At 42.4% G+C, this 23,046-nt stretch overlaps 1 protein-coding gene across 7 annotated transcripts in view; it reads left to right on the top strand.

Annotated features, from left to right (window-relative positions):
- sugct (succinyl-CoA:glutarate-CoA transferase) overlaps positions 1–23,046 on the top strand; it is a 404,067-nt gene that overhangs the window by 56,436 nt on the left and 324,585 nt on the right. For 6 of the 7 annotated variants that reach the window (XM_055633824.1, XM_055633819.1, XM_055633826.1 and 3 more), the window contains exons 7-8: positions 4,328–4,419; positions 21,192–21,335. In XM_055633824.1, coding sequence (XP_055489799.1) covers positions 4,328–4,419; positions 21,192–21,335 — 236 coding nt within the window. The remainder of the gene's footprint in view (positions 1–4,327; positions 4,420–21,191; positions 21,336–23,046) is intronic. The other variant, XM_055633822.1, reaches the window with a different exon arrangement.

Below are 23,046 nucleotides of genomic sequence, written 5' to 3'. Positions count from 1 at the left end.
GTAGAAAGTGTTGGGCATTGCCCATTCCATCATGATTAATGACCTCCCCATCTTGTTGTTACCTTTGGGAAGAAGGTACAGGAGCATTACAACTGGCATATCCAGGTTCAAGAACAGCTTCTTCCCAGCGACCATCAGGCACTTGATCCACACTGCACAACCCTAACAACAACTTTCTCTCAGTCCAGCAGTCCCTCCAGGTGAGGTAGAGGTTCACGTGCACCTCCTCTTATCTCATTTATCTCATTCAGTGCTCTCCATGTGGGCCTGCCTTACCCTGGCGCGACCAAGCGTAGAGTAGATGACCATTTCACCTAACTGTTGCGCTTGGTCTGCTTAGACCTGCTGGATCTCCCAGTTGCCAACCATTTTAATTCTCCTTCCCATTCCCGCATTGATCTTTCTGTCCTGAGCCTCCACCATTGCCAGAGTGAAGAGGCTGTGTCCCACTTGGGCGACCTAATTGGCGAGTTTAGAAGAGTTTGACAAAACGAAATGTTGAAGACCTCCTTTGACTATGTAGAAGACCTCCTTTGACTTCCTTCGACTATGTTGAAGACTAGCTTCGACTAGCTATGACTAGCTACGACTAACTTTGGGAAAATTGGAGAGTGAATATGACCTCCTTCGATCTCGTTTGACCTTCCTTCGACTATGATGAAGACTATCTTCGACTACCTTCAAATACCTTCGACTACCCTCGATTGCCAACGACTAACCTGCCGACCTACTACGACTAAACATACGAGTGAAAAAAAATATTGATTTTTTTCCATGGCGACCTTTTTTTACTCGCGGGCGTTTTTCATCATGTTGAAACGATGCCGCGACATAGCTGAGGCCTCGAGTACGCAAGGACTACTCTTGAGCATGAAGGAGAGTTACAAAGACCTCCTCCGACCTCATGTCGACCATGCTGTGCGAGTATGTCGAACAGCACAAGGTTTTGCCTGGTCAATTTTCAGAGCAAATCTCTGAAGAGTCAAGAGAGAGAAAAGTGTTTAATAGTTATATGTCCTGGAATCGGAGCAATGAGATTCTTACTTGCTGGCTCCTGAGGACTGCAGGTGATGTCGTGAGCCCCACAGCTTTAGCTGTTCCCCAAATGTTTTTCTCCGGCATCAATTCATTATAAAAAAAAAAGTTTTAGATTCTGTGAAATTCCTTTCTCTGGTTGTTTAGGTTTACAACTTGCAATAAAGCGTGTTGACCTTGTTTCAGACTTCGTGAGGGGGCATAATTAGGAAAACACTTGGGGAGGAAAAACTACTGGATAGCAAAATTAACCTATTGCACTGAAAAAGAACCACGTTGCCCGCATGCATCAAGAAATGCAAGCTGAAAATTAAAACAACAATGGATTTTGTGTTTATTGGTTTATTCGTTATTCCTATATAAGTTCCACAGCCAATTTTATTCAATCTCAGATTTTTGGGTAAAGATTAGTGATTACTGTAAGATCAAATTTCTGTAACCCAAATGGCTGTGAAATGTGGCATATATACTGTATATACTCCGGACTGTCAAAGCCGCCACAGCCAGATATAAAAACTGTTTTTCCACGAGTAGTAGCTCTACTCAATAACCAAAAGTCTGTAGCCTCCTTTTGCTCTGTTATTTTATTTTGTTCACATGTTTAAACTATAATGTTTTATTATTAATGTTTAATGGTTTATGTGTCATTTTTAATTGTTAATACAAAACAATAACGTTTATTTGTCATTTGAACCTCACATAAAGTTCAAACGAAATTTGGTTTCTGCAGTCGTACAACAAAAAAAGAACCAAGACACACACCAACACAATTTACACAAACATCCATCACAGTGAATCTCCTCCTCACTGTGATGGAAGGCAAAGTCTTGTCTCTCCCCTGCTCTCCATTATTCTCCCGTTGTCAAAGTCAAAGTCAAATGTATGTCGTGTTGTTACCTGCGAGCAGAGCACCAAGGCAAATTCCTTGTATGTGTACATACTTGGCTGATTGATTGATTAATTAATTAATTGATTAATTCATATAGCTACCTTCTACCATATATATATATACATACATATATATATATATATATACATATATACATATATATATATATATCTCTATCTCTATATCTATATCTATAACCATTAACTTATGTACTCCAGGTTTGGAGCAGAAAAGACTGGCCTGGGTTTCTGCTCCAGATCCTTTTACCTTCTGAACCAGACTGGAAACACACATGTGCACATTTCATGTAAAGTGAGATGCATGTTGATCATGATTCCCTCTGTGACCACCTAAAATGTGTTGCTGGACTTAAATATGCAGTCTAGACCTGTTGTCATGCACTTGTTGGGATTGTCAGACATGTTTTAGAAATCATTATCTTCTGACATGAATTGAACTTCTTGTCTTTAACATTACCTCAGTGTGCCTCCAGCATGCCCTTGTTTCCTACCTCTTCCTTCTTTTCTGCTCCCCAAAACCAGGATCCTTGAGAGCAAACTGTAAATTAGATAAATGTCCAGCAGCGATGATGGATGGTGTATTCATTGTTTCTTGTTGTTTTTAAGTGCTAACTTTTTTTCTAAGCAAAACACAAAATGCAGGAGTAGCTCTGTGATGTTTTGGGTTGGGACCTTTCTTCAGACTGATTGTAATAATGGATGAGAAAGCTGGAAGAGAGGTGGGGGCAGAAGTGATAGGTGGATACAGATGAGGCGTGTTTCATTGCCAGATGGGCGGACAGAGAGGAGAAGGAGATGTTTGGGTATCAGATGAGGACAGAAGTTGTGAAGCCAGTGGGGGGGCGATATAAGGAGAGGGGGGGGGGGGGGGGAAGGAGGGGGTGAGGGGGGGGGGGGGGGGGATGAGGATGAGTGGATGAGGAGTGGAAAAGGGGTGTGAGGTAGTGGAGGAAATGTTTTCACGGGGGTGGGGAGGGGGGGGGGGGAATGGGAGGGAACACAGGAACGAGAGAGGGTGAAGAGGGTTGTTACATAAAATTGGAGAATTCAGTGTGCATACCATTGGGTTTTAAGCTACCCATATGGAATATGAGGTGCTCTTCCTCCTGTTTCCGTGTGGTCTGGAGGAAGCCTAGCACAGAAAGGTTGGAATGGGAAGGGACGATAAATGGTTAGCATCCGGGAGATCCAGCAGGTCTCGGTGGAACGAGGGCAAGTGTTTGGCGCAATGGTGGTCGGGTCTCCCTTGGTCTTGCCAATGTTAGGAAGCCAGATTGGGAAGACTGAAAGCAGTCGACAAGGTTTGGAGGTGCATGTGAACTTTTGCCTATTGTCTCTCATGATCTTGTTCTCTACCCATCTTGTGACCACTCGTTTAAATGGAGCCTAAATCTGCATCTTCCCTCCAAGATATTATTCTTTTAGGAAATTGTGAGCACAGTTTCTTCATCATCCTTGGAAGATTCCAAGCATTAACAAAATCTAACCATTCATGACTTTCTTATTTTTCCTGGAAAATGAGAACAAGGCGAACAAGAATCAGCTTTAATGTCATAAAGAGAAGAGGAAGAGTGACAGAAGATTAAAAAAAAAACAAGTTAATGATTTTTGTGAATCTTGTGCTTAAACATTCACTATTTTGAAGTGCTGATCTAATATCAAAAATTATTCTCCTCAGATTCACAAATTGAATTACATCTTTTTGCACCGGTCTTCATGTTTTTGGTGTAAGAGGGAACTGCAGATGCTGGTTTACAAAGATAGACACAAAATGCTGGAGTAACTCAGAGAGACAGGCATCATCTCTAGATAGAAGGAATCGGTGATGCTTCGGGTCGAGACTTTTTTTCATACTGAGAGTCTCAGTCTGAAGAAGGGTCTCGACTCGAAACGTCACCCATTTCCTTCTAACCAGAGATGATGCCTATCCCGCTGAGTTAACTCCAGCATTTTGTGTCTATCTTCATGTGTTCTCTTTTGGCCATCTTTCACACTATGACATTTAAATATAACATTTTCTTCTCATTCCCATCATGGAGATTTTGAAATTGGAGAGTGCTGAGTGGTATATAAATCATAGGAAGGTTAGCTGAAGGGAAATCGTAAATATATTATTTATTATTGCAAGTTATTTTTAAATCATCATATCATAGCTGGAATTGAAATTAAGAAGCAGAGCGACAAGTTACATTTCCCACTACTGAAGAAAGAGTGCAGCAGCAACGTAAGGGTTTAAAATAAGGGAAGCAGTATCTGCAAACATCAATTGCAATGAGAGGAGAAATTTGGTTGCTTTGAATTTTTAGCAATGTTCACTTTAGATCTTGATCTTGTTTTGACAGTGCATTAATATTTACACTTCAAACTCTTACTTTTGGTGTAGGTTATGGACAAACTGGCCCAATGTCCCTGCGTGCAGGCTATGATTCAGTCGCGTGTGCTGTGTCTGGTCTTATGCACATAACTGGCCCACAGGTACATTTTATCTTTTTAATCTATCTGCTGTCAAAACTTACCTTGTTCTTTGTGGGAGGCAGAAGCAAAGAATTAAAGGCTATAATTACTATAGTTAATAGTCATAAATGCAATAGTTACTATAGTTAATAATGTCATAAAGGCAATAGTCTATGATAATGCATTGTGTCTATGATAATGCATATGGAAAACAGGAGCAGGAGGAGGCCATTTGGCCCTTCGAGCCAGCACCGCCATTCATTGTGATCATGGCTGATCATCCACAATCAATGACGCGTGCCTGCCTTCTCCCCGTATCACTTGATTCCGCTAGCCTCTATAGCTCTATCTAACTCTCTTTTAAATTCACCCAGTGAATTGGCCTCTACTGCCTTCTGTGGCAGATAATTCCACAAATTCACAACTCTCTGGGTGTTCTCTGATGCTGGATAGTTTTTTGTTTACATAAAATATAGCTTCTGTTCCACTTCTTGAAACCCCTCACACACACGTAATAAGGCAATTAGTTACATGATATTGATTGATAATTATATGGTGCAATGAAAGCTTTTTGTGCCTTGCATGCCCTGCTGTTCACAAAGGGTGTGGTCTGCTTTGCATCATTTAAAGAGTTGAAATAACTTGTGAATTGGGTGTATAGTTTGCTTTAGCCAAGAGGCAGAGATGATTCAGTGGGCTTAATTGCAACACCGCACGAATTTAATGGTAGGCTAATAATATGTTTATGTATTACTAGGCTATTTGTGTGCCCACCACCACTCCTTTGCAATGAAGCTACACTTAGGCAATTTTTTAGGTGACTTCAGGTGACTAGGCAGCCGCCACATGGTCGCCGGGGTATCGCCTGTATGGTCGTGAGTAGTCTCCTCAGTTGCCCAAAGAGTCGTAGATTCTTTCTGGTCGTCGCTGGATTTTCAACATGTTGAAACATTTTTGGCAACAGTGGCGAAGTGGGTTTTATGCCAATTAGCGTAGCTTGACGTAGGTGGTGTCGTAGGTTGTCGCCAGGTTAACGTAGGTTGTCGCCAGGTGACGTAGGTTGTCGCCAGGTTAACGTAGGTTGTTGCCGGTGCTGACCGGTGAATTCCATTGTCGTATTCGCCGGTAGTCGCTTAAAAAATCGCGGTGGGACAGGCACATTCGTCCAGTCGCCGTTTTTTCGGCGGACTGCTATGATTATGACAGTCGGCGGCAGTCGCCTAAAAATCGCCTAATTGGGACAGGCCCATTAGAGGGCATAAAGATCAACAACTTCCTTTTCTCTGGATAGTTGGAGGCTGAGGGATGACCTGATAAAAGTATACAAAATTATGAGAGGCATCGACAAATAGTCGGTCAGTCTTTTTCCCTGCACGAAAATATCAAATATGTACATAAGATTTAAGTTGAGAAGGGGAAAGTTTAAAAGAGTTTTACAAAACAGGTTTTTTACAAAGAGAACAGTAGCTGTTTGGAGCACACTGCCAGGGGATGTGGTGGAAGCAGGTCCAATAGTATCTATAATAGGCATTTAGACCAGCTCATGAATAGGTAGGGAATGGAGAGATATTTACCATGTCAGGCAGATTTAGTTTAGTTTAGAGATACAGTGCAAAACAGACCCTTTCGACCTACCGGGTCTGCGTCGACCAGCGATCCCCACACATTAACACTATCCTATACCCACTAGGGACAATTTTTACATTTACCACGCCAATTAACCTACAAACCTGTACGTCTTTGGAGTGTGGGGAGGAAACCAAAGATCTCTGAGAAAACCCACGCAGGTCACGGGGAGAACATACAGACTCCATACAGACAGCACCCATAGTCAGGATCGAACCCGGGTCTCCAGCGCTGCATTTGCTGTAAGGCAGCAGCTCTACCGCTGCGCCACCGTGCAGTTTAAATTGGCATCATGGTCGACACAGACATCGATTGAAAGATACGGCATGGAAACAGGCCATTTACCCCGCTGAATCCACATGTACCATCGATTGCCATATAGGTAATCATGGAGTCATACAGCATGGAAATGGCTCCTTCGGCCAACTTGTCCATGGCGAACAAGATGCCCCATCGACAAGATGCCCCATCGACAAGATGCCCCATCGACAAGATGCCCCATCGACAAGATGCCCCATCGACAAGATCTACAAGATGCCCCATCGACAAGATGCCCCATCTACAAGATGCCCCATCGACAAGATGCCCCATCGACAAGATGCCCCATCAAAGAGATGCCCCATCTACAAGATGCCCCCTCTACAAGATGCCCCCTCGACAAGATGCCCCATCGACAAGTTGCCCCCTCTACAAGTTGCCCCCTCTACAAGATGCCCCCTCTACAAGTTGCCCCCTCTACACGACGCCCCCTCTGCAAGATGCCCCCTCTGCAAGATGCCCCCTCTGCAAGATGCCCCCTCTGCAAGATGCCCCCTCTGCAAAGATGCCCATCGTCAAGATGTCCCATCGACAAGATGCCCCAGCTGCCCCAGATGCCCCAGCTGCAAGATGCCCCAGCTGCAAGATGCCCCAGCTGCAAGATGCCCCAGCTGCAAGATGCCCCATCGACAAGATGCCCCATCGACAAGATGCCCCAGCTACAAGATGCCCCATCTACAAGATGCCCCCTCTACAAGATGCCCCCTCTACAAGATGCCCCATCGACAAGATGCCCCATCCCCATCGACAAGATGCCCCATCGACAAGATGCCCCCGCTGCAAGATGCCCCCTCTACAAGATGCCCCATCGACAAGATGCCCCAGCTGCAAGATGCCCCATCTGCAAGATGCCCCAGCTGCAAGATGCCCCATCGACAAGATGCCCCATCGACAAGATGCCCAAGCTACAAGATGCCCCCTCTACTAGATGCCCCCTCTACAAGATGCCCCATCGACATGATGCCCCAGCGACAAGATGCCCCAGCGACAAGATGCCCCAGCTACAAGATGCCCCTCTACAAGATGCCCTCTCTACCCCCATCTACAAGATGCCCCATCTACGAGATGCCCCCTCTACAAGATGCCCCCTCTACAAGATGCCCCATCTACGAGATGCCCCATCTTCGAGATGCCCCCTCTACAAGATGCCCCATCTACAAGATGCCCCCTCTACAAGATGCCCCCTCTACAAGATGCCCCCTCTACAAGATGCCCCATTTGCTTGCTGAGAAGCTCAAAGCTTTTCCTTTGCTACTTTGAATAATGATTCCAGAAAAGAAATCGACATTAATGAGTACTGAGAGTAAAATAGGATAGTTATTCCTATGGCAAGGGAACTTAGAAGGGGATATCTCTGAGCTACATAGCACTGTTAAGTCAGATACTCTATTTTATTTCCATAGATGTTGGCTAAAATTAATATTTAAAAAAACTTAACCCGGCATGAGCAAGAGAGTGGACTAGATAGTCCATGGGGACAACTTGTGTGCAGATTGGCTTGTTTCTTGGAGCATTCTATCACTGTATGCCTATGGTTTTGTTGCCAAGTGCAGATTGTTCCGAGTAAGATAATATTCCTACTATCTTAGAAAAAGATTGATCATGCCCGTAAGTTGAAAACTCAAGCTTGAACATTAGATATGACATTTAATATGACAATTTCTCACCATGACCCTGGGTGTTGTCACTTACATATTTTTAAATGAAGTCACGGGTGTAGCGGCAGATTTTTCATATCTTTCGAGAAACAAATTCTCTAGCCGCTATTTGGATGAGAATGGATAAGGGGAATATCTTCGATATGCATGCAAGCTTCCTCAGAGACCTTCAGAGCTTCTTCACTCATAATGCTTCAACACACAGTCTTTTGTTGAATAAGTGCTTTATTAATGATGGTCAACAGCAAGATACATCCAAGTTTCTGCCGACTCGTTACTGCAATCTTCCTTGAATTCCAACTTGCAACTTTAAACATTATAAAACTCCTCGTGTGTCTCAGTAACAATGGCATGATCAAAGGGTTAACCTTCTTCATCGTCTCTCCAAAACTAATCTAAAAACTAAACTTCTGCGCAAGCATCTAAGATCCAAACACGCCTAAAAACACGTCATAAATCCCATCCACAATATAACGAGCAGTCTAAAATTTAAAGGCACATGCCATCATCAGTGACATGCAAAACAGGCCAAATGGCCACTACAACGGGTAGGTTTGAGCCACAGCATTTTATTTTCCAAACGGGCAGCTCTGCTGAAAGGTGGAAAATTCAATTGTGCAACTCAATGTTCGCACGATTGGGATGTTAGCTACCCAAGCGGAATATGAGTTGCTATTCTTCCGGTTTGTGCGTGGTCTCACACTGGCAATTCTCCATTAATTCTCCAAGTTTAGTTAACTAACCTACATGCAAAACCTTTTGCTCTCCTTCCCCCTCCCATCCTGTGCCCCAACTGGAACCACATACATTTACACCCTTGCCCCTCTCTTTCCATCGAGTTATTCTTTCTTATGACTTCACAATTTTCACCTCTGTCTCACAATTCACATCTTTTGTCTCTTCATTTCTGAACTTTGTCCAACCATCTGCCTTCCAAACACCCCCATTACTTGTATCCACCTATCACTTGCCAGTTTTTATCCTGCTCCTCTTATTTTACAGATTTCTCCCCCCCCCCTCCCCATTATAATCAGTTTGAAGAAGGATCCCAACCCAAAACGTCACCAGCAGTTGCTGCCTGCTCCGCTGAGTTACTCCAGCACTTTGTGTCTTTTTTTTGTAAACAGCATCTACATTTCCTTGTATCTCTCTCTGGGATATTCAAGTTTGGCAATGCAGGGTGCATGCAATGTACGAAGTCCAGGTCAGACCTCCAAGGCCATCAGCAAAGTGAAGAGACACTTTCTGTGGAGGATAAGATGAATGTTTGGCAGGGCTTACATGCCTTCACTTCCGACAAGACCAAACTACGTAGTGGCCCAAGTAACTATGGAGGATCACTCCTGGCCGAGCTCAATGCTTTCTGTGCTTGCTTTGAAAGGGAGTACATCGATGGACCATGATGAAGATCAATTGTTCCAGACCTACGAGGCCAATTTCCGACAACAACACTGCTGTTGGATGATGAGTCGGACTACAGGACGGAGATTGAATATATGATTGAATGGTGCCAGGCAACAATCTTTATCGAAGTGTCAGCTAGACCAAGGAGCTGATTGTTGACATCAGGAGGTCTTAGCTGGGGATCCATGGACCTGTTTTCGTTGACAAGACGGCAGTGGAGAGAGTCAGCAGTTTCTAGCTTCAGGATGTACCTATCTCTGAAGATCTGAATCTGATCCCAGCACATCGATGCAATCACAGTGAAAGCTCATCAGTGCCTCTATTTTGATAGAACATTGAGGAGACTCGTTATGTCAACAAATATCTTATCAAACCTCTACAGGTGTAAGGGGGAGAACATATTGACTTGTTGCATCACAATCTGGTTTTTGTCAACTCGAACGTCCAGGAACAAAGTAGACTGCGGGAAGTGGTAGACACTGCCCAGCCCATCATAGGTACTGACCTCCCCACCATGAAAGGGATCTACAAAGGCTGCCAATATCATCAAAGGCCATGCTGGCCATGCCCTCATTTTGCTATTATCATGGGAGAGAAGATACAGAAGCCTGAAAACTGTGAACACCGGGTTCAGCTTCTTCCCACCAGCAACGATCTTCCTAGCAATGATCAGATTCTTGAACAGTACACAACACTAACCTCAGCAACTATAATTATCTATGGATTGTGCCTTTGGTTGCAATACCGACTTTGGTTTTTCCACTATTATGGTTATCTAGCTTTATGATTATTGATTCATTGTATTATGGCACGTTTATCTGTGTGGTTATGCGTTTGCGAACCAGTTAAGTTGCAGCAGGTATGAATTTCATTGTTATGATGTCAGTACATAAGATAATAAAACACTTTTTCCTCTTGCAATTCTGGATTCTTGACTATGCCAATTGGGTTGTAGTATAAAAGTAGGGATGTACAGTAGGATATCTGGAGTACTCTGCACAATTTTGGTTCCCCCGTTTAAGGATGTACATATTTTATTGGAGGTAGACGCAAAATGCTGGCGTGGCGTAACTCAGCAGGCCAGACAGCATCTCTGGAGAAAACGGAGATTGTTTTGAGTAAGATAATATTCCTACTGAATTGAATTGAATTGAATTGAATTGAATTTCCTTTATTGTCATTCAGACCTTACGGTCTGAATGAAATTTTGTGCCTGCAGTCATACATACAATGATACAATAATAAACAACAATAAACACAAATTAACACTATCTTAGAAAAAGAATGATCATGCCCTTAAGTTGAAAACTTAAGCTCAAGACAAGTCAAGTCAAGTTTATTCGTCACATACACATACGAGATGTGCAGTGAAATGAAAAGTGGCAATGCTCGCGGACAAAAAGACAAACAAACAAACAACCAAACAAACTATAAACACAATCATAAACACACACATATTCTTTTACATGTTAAATATTGGAAGGAAAAACGTTCAGTAAAGTTAGTCCCTGGTGAGATTTACAGTCCGAATGGCCTCTGGGAAGAAACTTCTTCTCAACCTCTCCGTTTTCACAGCATGGCAACGGAGGCGTTTGCCTGACCGTAGCAGCTGGAACAGTCCGTTGCATGGGTGGAAGGGGTCTCCCATGATTTTATTGGCTCTGGAGTTGCACCTCCTGATGTATAGTTCCTGCTTGAACATTAGATGAGAATGTGATAATTTCTCACCCATGACACTGGGTTTTGTCTCTTATACATTTTTAAATGAAGCCACAGGAAAGTTTGAGTCTTCCAAACGGGCAGCTTCTGCTGAAAGAAAGGCAACACTTCTTCAGACCCTTCATTTGGGAGGTGGGGAGAAAGGGAGTTATTTGGGGGTACCTAAAATAACCCATTCCCCCCCTCTCTCCCACATTCCTTCCTCTTGCTTCCCAATTTTTCTTCTTTCTGTCTCATACCTTTTGCTTTCATCTCTGGCCCTTGTTCCAACCGTCTGCCTATCAAAACACCCCATTTTTTAAATTCAAAAAGTGTATTCAATTATTAAAAAATAATATTTACACTACAATAAAACAAACCAGAACCCACCACGATAATACAATACAAACAAATATCCTTAATAAACTACTATACAACTATCTTACAATCCTTATTGAGGATACATTCAACACCCTGCGGAGCCCAGCGGTCCCGGAACCCCCCTCCCCCCCCCTCCAGGGTGCCCTTGGACAGGTCGTATTCCCTTTCTTATCCCACCCGGGCACGGACGTAGCCCCGGAAAAGGGGCAGGCAGCCAGCTCAGGTAAAGCCCTCCACCGCCTGGCGCCGTAACCCGCGGATGGCCAGCTTGGCCAGGCCCAGGAGCAACCCAATCATCAAAACCCCTTTTGTCTGTGTCCACTTATTACCTGCCACGCTTTGTCCTGCCTCTCCTCTCCACCATTTTTCTCTCTCCCCTCCCCCCCTGATCAGTCAGATGGAGCATCTCAACCCAAAACATCACCTGTCTATGTTCTCCAAACATGCTGTCGTTCCTGCTGAGTTACCCCAGCACTTTGTATCCTTTATTGTATATTTGCTGATTTCAAATCTGTTGGTACCTTACTAAAATCCAGAGGATTTTGTGGAGTAGCAAAGGTTCATCAGATTGAATCCCGGGATGCTAGGATTGCCATTTGAAACACATTTAATCAGTCTATACTCTGTGGAATTTAAAGAATGAAAGCTGGCATAATTGAAATGGACAAAATTCATATGGTGACTGACAGTGTGGATGCAGAGTTGATGTTTTTTATGGTTTGGTTCTGTAGATCCAGGGATTACATTCTCAAAATTAAGGGGTGGCTACTCAGAACAGAAATGAGAAGTTTCTTCACCAGATAGTACAGAATCTTTGAAATTCTTTACTCAAGCCAGTTAGAATATTCAATGGTGAGAATGGGTTGGCGTATGAGAGTGGCACCCAATAAAAAGATCAGCCATGATTGAGCAGGCACTAGGAGCGGATGAACTGTTCCTGAATCCGTTACTTATTTCAATTGTTCTTTGCTCATCTTTATTTTATGTGGGAACGTTTGAAAAACAGAATGATTGAGTTATAGTTTTCTGCAAAAATAAGAATTATAGAATTAGACTTGGATTAAAAAAAAACATCTATTGACATGCAAGGTTCACAAACAGTTTGTGAAACATCTACTGGAAGGTAAAATAGATGTTGGCAAACGTAAACACTTGATTCTTTTCAGGGAGAGCACAAAATAATTGGGGAATATAGAACTGGAGACACGTTAAACTATTATTCTATCTTTATTGAAAACGTTTAAAAATGCGAATGCTAAAAATATTTAGAGACTGCAAGCTTTGACAAAATTAATTTATTTTGCAAAGAACCAATTTTGGAGCTACGTGATATTAACCCAAAAAATCCTCTGACCACATTTAAAATAATGGCTGTAGAGAAACTAGATGTTTGTTTTCAATCTTCTGGAATTTCCACAGTTATAGAATGGTTCCACGTTCGAAGGTAGTTAATAGAACTCTCCTTTTTAAGAAATAAAAATAATATTATGTCCACTATGTGATAACGGGCATTTTGAAAGTTTGGTGCAGTATTGGAACAAAGTTGTTATTCCTTGAGCTTATGTTCAGGTGCCTGGATCAGGATAGAGTTGAGCATACTAGAAGGGAGAAGGGTTACATGTTTCACCAGTCTGGGGTGCCTACACTTGAGGTTACAGTCGCAAAATTAGTGAATGGCTATTCGGGATAGAGATGTGAATGTACGTCAGAAACCAGGGACTGCAGATGAAACGACAGGTGTGAGACAAATGGATTGAAGAGTTGCAAATTGTGTAAGCAGAGGAAGAAATGCAGGTGGGAGGGAGAGGGGACAAATATGTGTGAGTGCAGGTGAGGTGCAGGGGAAAGGGGGGTGGGGGTGTAAATTACTTAAAATTGGAAAATTTAGTGTTCATACCGTTGGGTATAAGCTACCCAAACAGAAGATGAGATGCTGTTCCTTCAGTTTGCGTGTGACCTCACTCTGGCAATGGTGGAGGCTCAGGACAGAATGGGAAGAAAAAATAAAATGGTTAGCATTCGGGAGATCTAGCAGGCCTTGGCAGACTGAGTATAAATGCTTGACACAAAAGCCGCCAAGTGCACACTTGATCTTGCCGATGTATCGGAGGCAATATTACGATACGATACATACGATATTACTTTATTGTCTGAACAAAGTCTGAAATTTGTTTTCCATCGCAGCAGCTTCATTTACAGCATCACATAAGATAAAAGAGAATTGACAAGTCATGCATTGAGACATCAAGACAGGACCCAAAAATACATACATCCACCACAACATTACAATAACAGAAGACAACATTTGAGGCCCATCAGCATGCATTTGATTTGGGATTAATCGCCGTATTTAGTTCGAGGATTGACTGGTACTCAAAAGAGTGCTTCAGTCTAACCTTATTAAATTTTGGAACCCTATATCTCCAGTTTGATGGTAACAAATTGCACTCACTGTTCAGAACGTGGTTGGGGTCAGAAGAAATATTGTTGGCCATCCTTAGTATGTTTTTATGATAGGATGATTCATACAATTTCTGAAGTGGTTGACCTCCAATCTTTGAGCAGATTTTTAATTGTTGGAGCAGTTTTGATTTTGTAGTAGCAGACAAACTCTTGTACCATGTAATCTTACAGTATTATAAAACACTCATTATCACAGCGGTAAAAAATAACAAAAGGATTTGTCTACTTGCTCCGAAAGATCTATTGCATCCAGTAGTGGGAATATTGGATGCAATAGATGAGGCTAGAGGTGGTGTATGTGAACCTGTCTCACCTGGAAGGACTGCAAATAAACAATAGGTGCAGGAGTTTGGCCCTTCGAGCCAGCACCGCCATTCACTATGATCATGGCTGATCATCCACATTCAGTACCCCGTTCCTGCCTTCTCACCATATCCCCAGACTCCGCTATCTTTAAGAGCTTTTTCTAACTCTCTCTTGAAAGCATCCAGAGAATTGGCCCCCACTGACCTCTGAGCCAGGAGTGCAGGTAGACACAAAACGCTGGACTAACTCAGCAGGACAGGCAGCATCTATGGAGAGAAGGAATGGGTGACGTTTCAGGTCAAGACCTTTCTTCAGACGAGAGTCAGAGGTAACGGAAACAACTGATATAGACGATGATGTAAAGAGATATGGAACATGAATGAAAGATATGCAAAAAAATAATGATGATAAAGGAAAGGGGCATTTGTTGGCTGTTTGATAGGTGAGAAGAATAAATTTGGGTGTAGGAGAGATTGGTTTGGTGGGATATGGACCAAGCGCAGTCAGGTGGGACTAGTGTAACTGGAACATGTTGTTCGGTGTGGGCAAGTTGGGCCGAAGGGCCTGTTTCCAAACTGTATCACTCTATGACTATGACTCTAAAACCAGGTTGAATAATTAATATGATTTTTGGATTTTCTCATATTTTTGGGTATTGTCCTGGTAACCTTTTGTTATCTCTGTGATCATTGACATCGTCAGCACAAGCACGTCTACAGTTGTATAAACAGCTGGTGGTGCTCAATGGTGTTATACAAAGATCTTAAACACTGTTGCTGCTTTTGTAAGCAGGAAAGCTTCACTGTGATCCATCCAAGGGCAGCTCACGTTTGGATCTGATTTAATCTGCTCTTCCTGTTGGACCGTATTTCTGACTTGACCTGTGGATATAAGAATTATATTATTTTTGACCCAGTCATTTTTTTTTTTGGAATATATTTTATTTCCATTGCTGAGGTTGTTTCTGTTGGCAGTAGTGAATCACAAAGTATTTGCTGCATATTTTTAAAGGCACAAAGGTGTATCTTTTGGGGATAAATCTCATGCATCTGATTATTCTATCAGTTCATTTTTAAACTGTCCCTTGCTTTGCTTCTTTTACTGCCTTGAACTGTATCTTTGCTCCATTGTCTTTACTTCTTTGTTCCTTTATTCTTGTCAAGCTTCCATTTCTACCAGCTCTCTCTGTATTAGCTGGCTTGTAGGAAGACAGTGAGTGGGGAAGAAGGTTGCAGGCTTCTTCTTCTTGCGTATGGCGTACAGAGCCTAAAGCTATAGGACAACTTGTTCTATTTGATCTTATTTGATTGTGCATGCCAGGTTGATTTCATTCGTCGAAGCAGGGCGGACCACGTGAAGGTTGCAATATCCCACCCTAAGGTTGTAGGCAATGGTCCTGAATTGTAAAGCAGGTGATGTGTCTTCACCAAAAGCAGTGTCTTGGTTTGGCTTTTTATATCTTATTGTTCCCATCTTTCTCATCCTCCATGTTCCTCACTATTATTTCCCCCCTCCTTTTGGAGCTCCAAATCACAGTCCAGCAGGAGAAAGTGACATCAAAGCAAGAGGCAGCTTAAAATGAAAGAATGAGAAACAAAGGGGGAGAAGAAAGAAAGAAAAAAAATGAACCAAAGCAACAAAATAATAAGATGGATCTGAATTGTGCAGAGGTTGCTCGATTTCTTGTTGTATAATTTAGCAAACAAAAGGGAATCGTCAAATTGATACAGACATTTTCTTTAATTTTTACAGATATTTTGGCTATTTACAAAATCTCAAAAAATCCAAGCATGCCAAAACTATTTTATTGCAGTATTAATTATGGATATGATACCTGCTCTTTAAATGGTGTGACTTTTATTTTTAGAAACATGTCCTAACCAGGACGGCAAAGTGGCGCTGCTGGTAGAGCTGCTGCTTCCCAGCTCCAGAGACTTGGTTTGATCCTAACCTCGGGAATGTCTGTGTGGACTTTAAAATGTTCTCCCTGTTACTACATGGGTTTCCTCCGTGTGCTTTGGTTTCCTTGCAATCCCAAAGATGTTCATTGTTGTTTGTTAATTGGCCTCTGTATAATGCCCCTAATATGTAAAGAGTGGATGAGAAAGTGGGAGCTAGCATGAACCAATTTCAGGTAGCCCTTGCTTTCTCACTCTTTCCCTTCCCCTTCCCAGCTCTCTCACACCCCACTGTCTCCGCCTCTTCCTTTCTTCTTCCCGCGCCCCCTCCCCACCCCCCACATCAGTCCGAAGAAGGGTCTCAACCCGAAGCGTCACCTATTCCTTCGCTCCATAGATGCTGCCTCACCCGCTGAATTTTTATCCAGCATTTTTGTCTACCTTCGATTTTTCCAGCATTGGCAGTTCTTTCTTAAACAGCATGAATGTGTGATCAGTGGTCGGTGTGGCCTTGTTCAACCAAGGGCCTGTTTCCATGTTGTGTCTGTAACCTAAGCAACAAAGGGATGATTTCATGCAGTATTTTGCTTAAAGTCCACATTACTGAAATGAAATGAAATATAGAACAGTTTTCTCACCAAATGCGCAGTGACAAAGAGTTTATAACTTGGGACGCTGGTACGTTTTTTTTTATCAGATTGCATTCCCACTATCAGTGATGCACAAATGTGTAAGAAAGAACTGTAGATGCTGGATAAACTCGAAGGTAGACACAAAATGCTGGAGTAACTAAGCGGGTGAGGCAGCATCTATGGAGAGAAGGAATAGGCAACGTTTCAGGTCGAGACCCTTCTTCAAGTATTAATGATGCCGCGTGAATTGTATTCAAAGGAATGCAGCATCATTAATACTTGTTCAAAACACAATTACATTTACTGAGGAATGTGGATCGATGCATTGATGACACATTGTATAACTACTTGTTAACTACTGGCTGTTAACAAGTGCTACAGTAGTAGTTAACAAATTGTTTGTGTCTCATGGCCGTGCAGCGGTTGTGATCCATGTTTGTTTTGTAAAAAAATCCGAATGGCAAATGTCTTTTTTAAAATCTTTATTTAACATAGCAAATTTGTATTTCCGTACGAAATATGGAAAATTAACGCAGGGCCCCCCTTAGGCACGAGGCCCAATTGGGAGAAATCGGTCCAATCAACTTAAGGCCGGCCCTGAGCAAGGGCTATCTGAAATTAGCAAAGTCAAAGTTCATACCGCTGGGGTGTAAATTACCCAAGCGAAATATGAGGTGCTGTTCCTCCAATTTGCGCTGGGCCTCACTCTGATAATGGAGGAGGCCCAGGACAGAAAGATCAGAGTGGGAGGGGGAGTTGAAGTGCTGAGCCACCGGGAGATCAGGTAGGTGACGATGGACAACGAAACGATCGCCGAGCCTGCGCTTGGTCTCGCCGATGTAGTGAAGTTGACACCTGGAACAGCGGATGCAGTAGATGAGGTTGGAGGAGGTGCATGTGAACTTCTGCCTCAACTGGAAAGACTGATTGGGTCCTAGGATGGAGTTGAAGGGGGAGGTATAGTGTCAGGTGTTGCATTTCCTGCCGTTGCAGGGAAAGGTACCCGGAGAGAGGGTAGTTTGGGTGGGAAGGGACGAATTGACCAGGGAGTTATGGAGGGAACAGTCTCTGCAGAAAGCAGAAAGGGGTGGAGATGGAGAGATGTGGCCAATAGTGGGATCTCGTTGGAGGTGGTGAAAATGTCGGAGGATTATATGTTGTATGCGATGGCTTATGGGGTAGAAGGTGAGGACAAGGGGGACTCTGTCCTTGTTACGAATAGGGGTTGCACAAATCTACCAGTGATGTACAAATAGCTTGTTTTCTGCATCCTGATCTTAAAAAATATCCTGCTTTGCAAGAGCCTCGATAAACAGCAGCAAGATAGCGGGCCAACGTGTGGACATGTTTAGACATACAACATTTATTTACACAAGGCCTAAAGGGCCTGTCCCACTGTACGAGGTAATTCAAGTTCTTCTGAGTTTCCCCTGATTCGAACTCGGAGAATTACGGTAATAGCCACTCGTAGGTACTCGGGGCTCTCGTGGACATTTTTCAACATGTTGAAAAAACTTCACGAGTTTTTACGAGCTTACCACGTTTCGCGAGTACCTGCCGTTTGCGTTACGAGCCGCTAAGAGACGTCCCCAAGCTCCGACGTACCCGCTACGTACATTCTACATGCTTCCACGAGTTTGATTTTTTTTTTTTAAACTCGGGAGAGCTCTTGAATCACCTCGTACAGTGGGACAGGCCCTTTAGACATTGCATGCAATACAAAAGGCTTTGAATATTTAATAAACTTATTTTCATTCTTTCATTCCTTCCTACCTGTGCTGCATTTACTGATGGAGGGAATAGCACAAGGAACAAGCACCTGGCGCTAAGGGTATAACAACGGTACATCACGCTTCATAATCATAGCAAAGGTCTACATCTGCAAGGCACAGACTGAATTTAGTAATAACAGTAACTACTTTGAATACCTCCATCCATGGGCACACAGTTTGCTTAGAAGATCTGGAAACATTTTGTGAAGCCACGTGGAAGATGGAATGAACAATATGTTCCAATTAACTTCCATCACTAGCGCACATAAATATTTGCTATGTTGTTGGATTTCTGGCAAGTTATTGCCATATCAACACAGTAATTGAAAAAGCTTGCTTTATAATTATTTAGTCCAGGGTAATTGGACCGTTCATTTTCAATCAAGTTAACCATATGACAGCAGAAAAGAATGGAGTGACTTGTACGAAGGCAATAAAGATTATTTAAGTCTCTCACAATGTTTGACAATGTAGATTAGGTGAATAGCAAATTTAAGATCTGTTGCTAGGAAGTGCTTCGCCGACAAATGATCAATATCTGGAATGGAGACCAGAGAGTGTAATTGCACCTAAACTTATTGCATTAGATGAATCAGAATGACCAGATATCTTTGTTGTAACTTGCAGATACAGATTTTATTTCTATTTCATCACTGATATAACTTGACAGCTCTGTCCTTTATTCACTTCAATGGTATCCGAAAGCACACAAGGGATGTTATTCTGTCCTGATCAATATACATCCCATGTTGGTCATGTATTTTTCAATTAAATTATGGCTTGATATGTTGATCATATGAGATGGAAACGCATAATTAATTTTCTGTTCAATGTATTGAGCTGCAGATCATGGATGCAGAGTTTTATCTGTTTTTCATTGTACTGTATTCTTTCATAATTTTATTAAGATTTATTTGACTAGGTAGAAAGTTCTAGAAGGCATTATTATTATTATTTTATTTGTTTATTCAACCTTGGGTAATAACTGGGTATTTTTGTGGTCGATCTTCCTTTTTAACAATCTGTTTGATGCAATTATCTGTTGTTATCAGTTAATAATGATAGTAATATTTAGCAGGTTATTTTTTTAGATTTCCTTAAGATAAAAGTTATATTACACTATATTGAAGGCCTTCCTCTATTTTTTGAACATATGATTAAATAGGGAGCAGCACTGCTGCTTGATATTACCAGGTCTGGCAAAAGGTATAGAAGTGTGAAAGTGCACACCTCCAGATTCAGTGACAGTTTCTTCCCAGCTGTTATCAGCCAACTGAATCATCTTACTACAACCAGAGAGCAGTGCTGAACTACTATCTACCTCATTGATGACCCTCGGACTATCCTTGATTGGATTTTGCTGGCTTTAACTTGCACTCAATGTTGTTCCCTTATCACTGTAAATGGCTCAATTGCAATCATGTACTGCCTTTCCGCTGACTGGATAGCACGCAACAAAAGCTTTTCACTGTACTGCACATGACAATAAACTAAACTGAAAGACTGAAAGAGAATTAATGAAAGCAAGATCTGGACAAGGGGAGATCATAGAAAGATTGAACACCACAATCAATTAAATTTGGGAATTAAAGATAAAATGTAGAATTTTATTTTAATTTAACCGACTAATGATAAAATGACGGCATGCATAATTTGAAGGAATGTTAACAAGATGCAGGGAGATCTTCTGACTACGTATCAAAATGTTTTTTTTTGTATCACGTTCTCTATTCAGTTACTGGGCAGCACAGTCATGGGGCAGTTGGCATCGTTGCCTCACAGCCCCAGAGATCTGGGTTCAGTCCTGGCCCTAGGTGCTGTTTGTGTAGTTTGCACCTTCTCCCCATGAATGTGTAGGTTTCTGGTATTTCCACTAGATTCCTCTCATGACATACAAGTAGGTTAATTGCCATCTCTAAATTATCCCGTAGTACATGTAAGGGTAAAAAAAATCAAAATGAGGTTGATGGGTATGTGACAAGTAATGATTTTGAGTGCAACTGGGAAATAAGAAGCGAATGGGACTGGTGTGATTGTCCTGTGGCAGCACAGCTGGTAACTGATGAGGTTTACACAAAAAAGCTGGAGAAACTCAGCGGGTGCAGCAGCATCTATGGAGCGAAGGAAATAGGCAACGTTTCGGGCCGAAACCCTTCTTCAGACTGATCGGGGGCGGGGGTGGGTGGGGACAAGAAAGGGAAAAGGAGGAGTAGCCAGAAGGCTGGGGGATGGGAGGAGACAGCAGGGGGGCTGAGGAAGGGGAGGAGACAGCAAGGACTAACAAAATTGGGAGAATTCGATGTTCATGCCCCCGGGTGCAGAGTACACGGTACCGACTGGTAACTGATGAGCCCAGGAGCTTCCATTTGTGTTGTAATAAGCAAGTAAGTAAGTACTCAGAAAGGACACCAAATAGATAAGAAGCATCCAGAACGGTGAGCACCCACAAACAAGCCTGCAAATACACATTTCCTTCATCCATGCCCACACATTCATGAACACACTTACAGTATGTTGGTATAATCAGAGCAACGATATTGACAAGACAGATATTAGGATTTGTGTAAGCTTTATTGACAGAAGAATTTGTCTTCAGTCTGTCAGATATTTCCAATTTATTTTTGTTTTTTTCACAAGGATGGTGAACCCGTTAGGCCTGGAGTAGCCATGACTGACCTTGCCACAGGTTTATACAGTCACGGAGCTATCATGGCGGGACTGCTGCAGAGAGAGAAGACGGGGAGAGGTTTATATATTGACTGCAACTTGCTTTCATCCCAGGTATGTCAAGAAAATAAATATATTAGTCAAGTGTAGAGGCACCAAACGTCTGTGAATAAACGGGTTACTTTATTTAGACATAATAGGTTTGTTATACATGCACGTTGGTCCTCGAACACAAAGTTGTTGTTACTGCTGCGAGGCTCGTGGGCTCGACCTGAGGGGGGGCTGAGGTGGAAGGACACTCACCCAAAGAGAGAAAATAACTGGTCATCTAGAAGTCAGAGAGAGAGAGAGAGAGAGAGAGAGAGAGAGAGAGAGAGAGAGAGAGAGAGAGAGGAGAGAGCTGGAGAGAAATTGAGAGAGAGTATTTGTGTCCTGCCCAACATGAAGCTAGAAGAGAGATCCGTTTAAAGAGAGAATGTAAAGTATCTGAGATTGCATTCTGCCATGGAGGTGGCAGCAGGTTAACTTGGCCAAATGACAATAGGAAGGATAAGAGGTAATTATGATTTTCGCCTTCCACGCCTCAGTCGAAGCACGTGTTAAAGTTCTCTTGTCAGAAAAATGTCCAAAATAAAAAGAAACACAATTAATTATTTGCACATCCGTAAGCTTTTTTTTTTAAACACGTGAGGTCCTATTTACTTAAATAGTTACTCTATAACTATCCAGGGAAATAAATAGTTGGAGAATAACTTAGTCACAATGTCCTGGATTTAAGCAACATTCAGGATGATTCATTATCAAGGTAAAGACGCACCTGGATTAAGGGCCTGTTCCACTGTACGATGTAATTCAAGTTCTCCCGAGTTCTCCCCTGATTCGAGCTTGTGTAATGTACGTAGCAGGTACGTAGCAGGTACGTAGCGGCTCGTACGAGTTAACTTCTTTTTTGCATTGCACAAGTATTTTTTGACTCGTGCCCCCCACAGTGTTGAAAAAAACGTCAGCTAGTTTACCGGAGGTGCCCGAGTACCTAGTAAATGAATATTTTATAACACAAAAGCCTTTTTAACTGTTTGCATGGTTAACATTCCAGCAAGGCCCTCGTGAAGCTACATCTATAAGGAAGATTATATATTCAAATATTCACCCATGTAGAAATAGCTTTGGTTTTGCTGGGCATCATTGGTTCTTGTATTTGTGTCCTTGCCAACATGAAGCAATAGTCATCCATTTAGCTTAATGTAAAGTATCTGCTATTGCATTCTGCCATGGAGGTGGCAGCAGGTTAACTTGTCCAAATGACCCGTACAATAGGAAGGATGAGGTAATTATGATTTTCGCCTTCCACGCCTCTACTTTCCTACCGCCATCAGGTTCTTGAGTCAACTCGCACAGCCCTAATCCGATCTCAACAAAGGAACATTACAAACCTCTAGCATCACCATGGTCTTATTATTTTCAAATTGGGTTTTGCACTCATGTCTTATATTTAGAGTCATGGAATCACAGAGCTATACGGCACAGAAACAGGCCTTTCGGCCCACCTTGACCATGCTGACCAAGTTGGTAGACTAGGATAGTCCCATTTGCTTGCATTTGGCTCATAACCATTTTTGCTCATCTTCTTTCTCTTAGACAAATGATGTATAATTTATGTTTGTGTGCATTTGTGCGAGTCTGTCCACTTTAGACAGTCAGAATCTTTTCCCCAGGGTCAGAGATCTTTGTCCCAACAGGTGAGTTGCAAGATGACAAAGACAGCAAAAGTGGTATCTTTATTCAAGAAGAGCATTAGAGCTAAGCCAGGTCATTATGGGCCAGT

This window comes from Leucoraja erinacea, chromosome 4 (assembly GCF_028641065.1).
Source record: "Leucoraja erinacea ecotype New England chromosome 4, Leri_hhj_1, whole genome shotgun sequence".
NCBI classification, from domain to species: Eukaryota; Metazoa; Chordata; class Chondrichthyes; order Rajiformes; family Rajidae; genus Leucoraja; species Leucoraja erinaceus.
The sequence above is the reverse complement of the archived record's forward strand: the minus strand, read 5'-3'. Positions and strand labels throughout refer to the sequence as shown.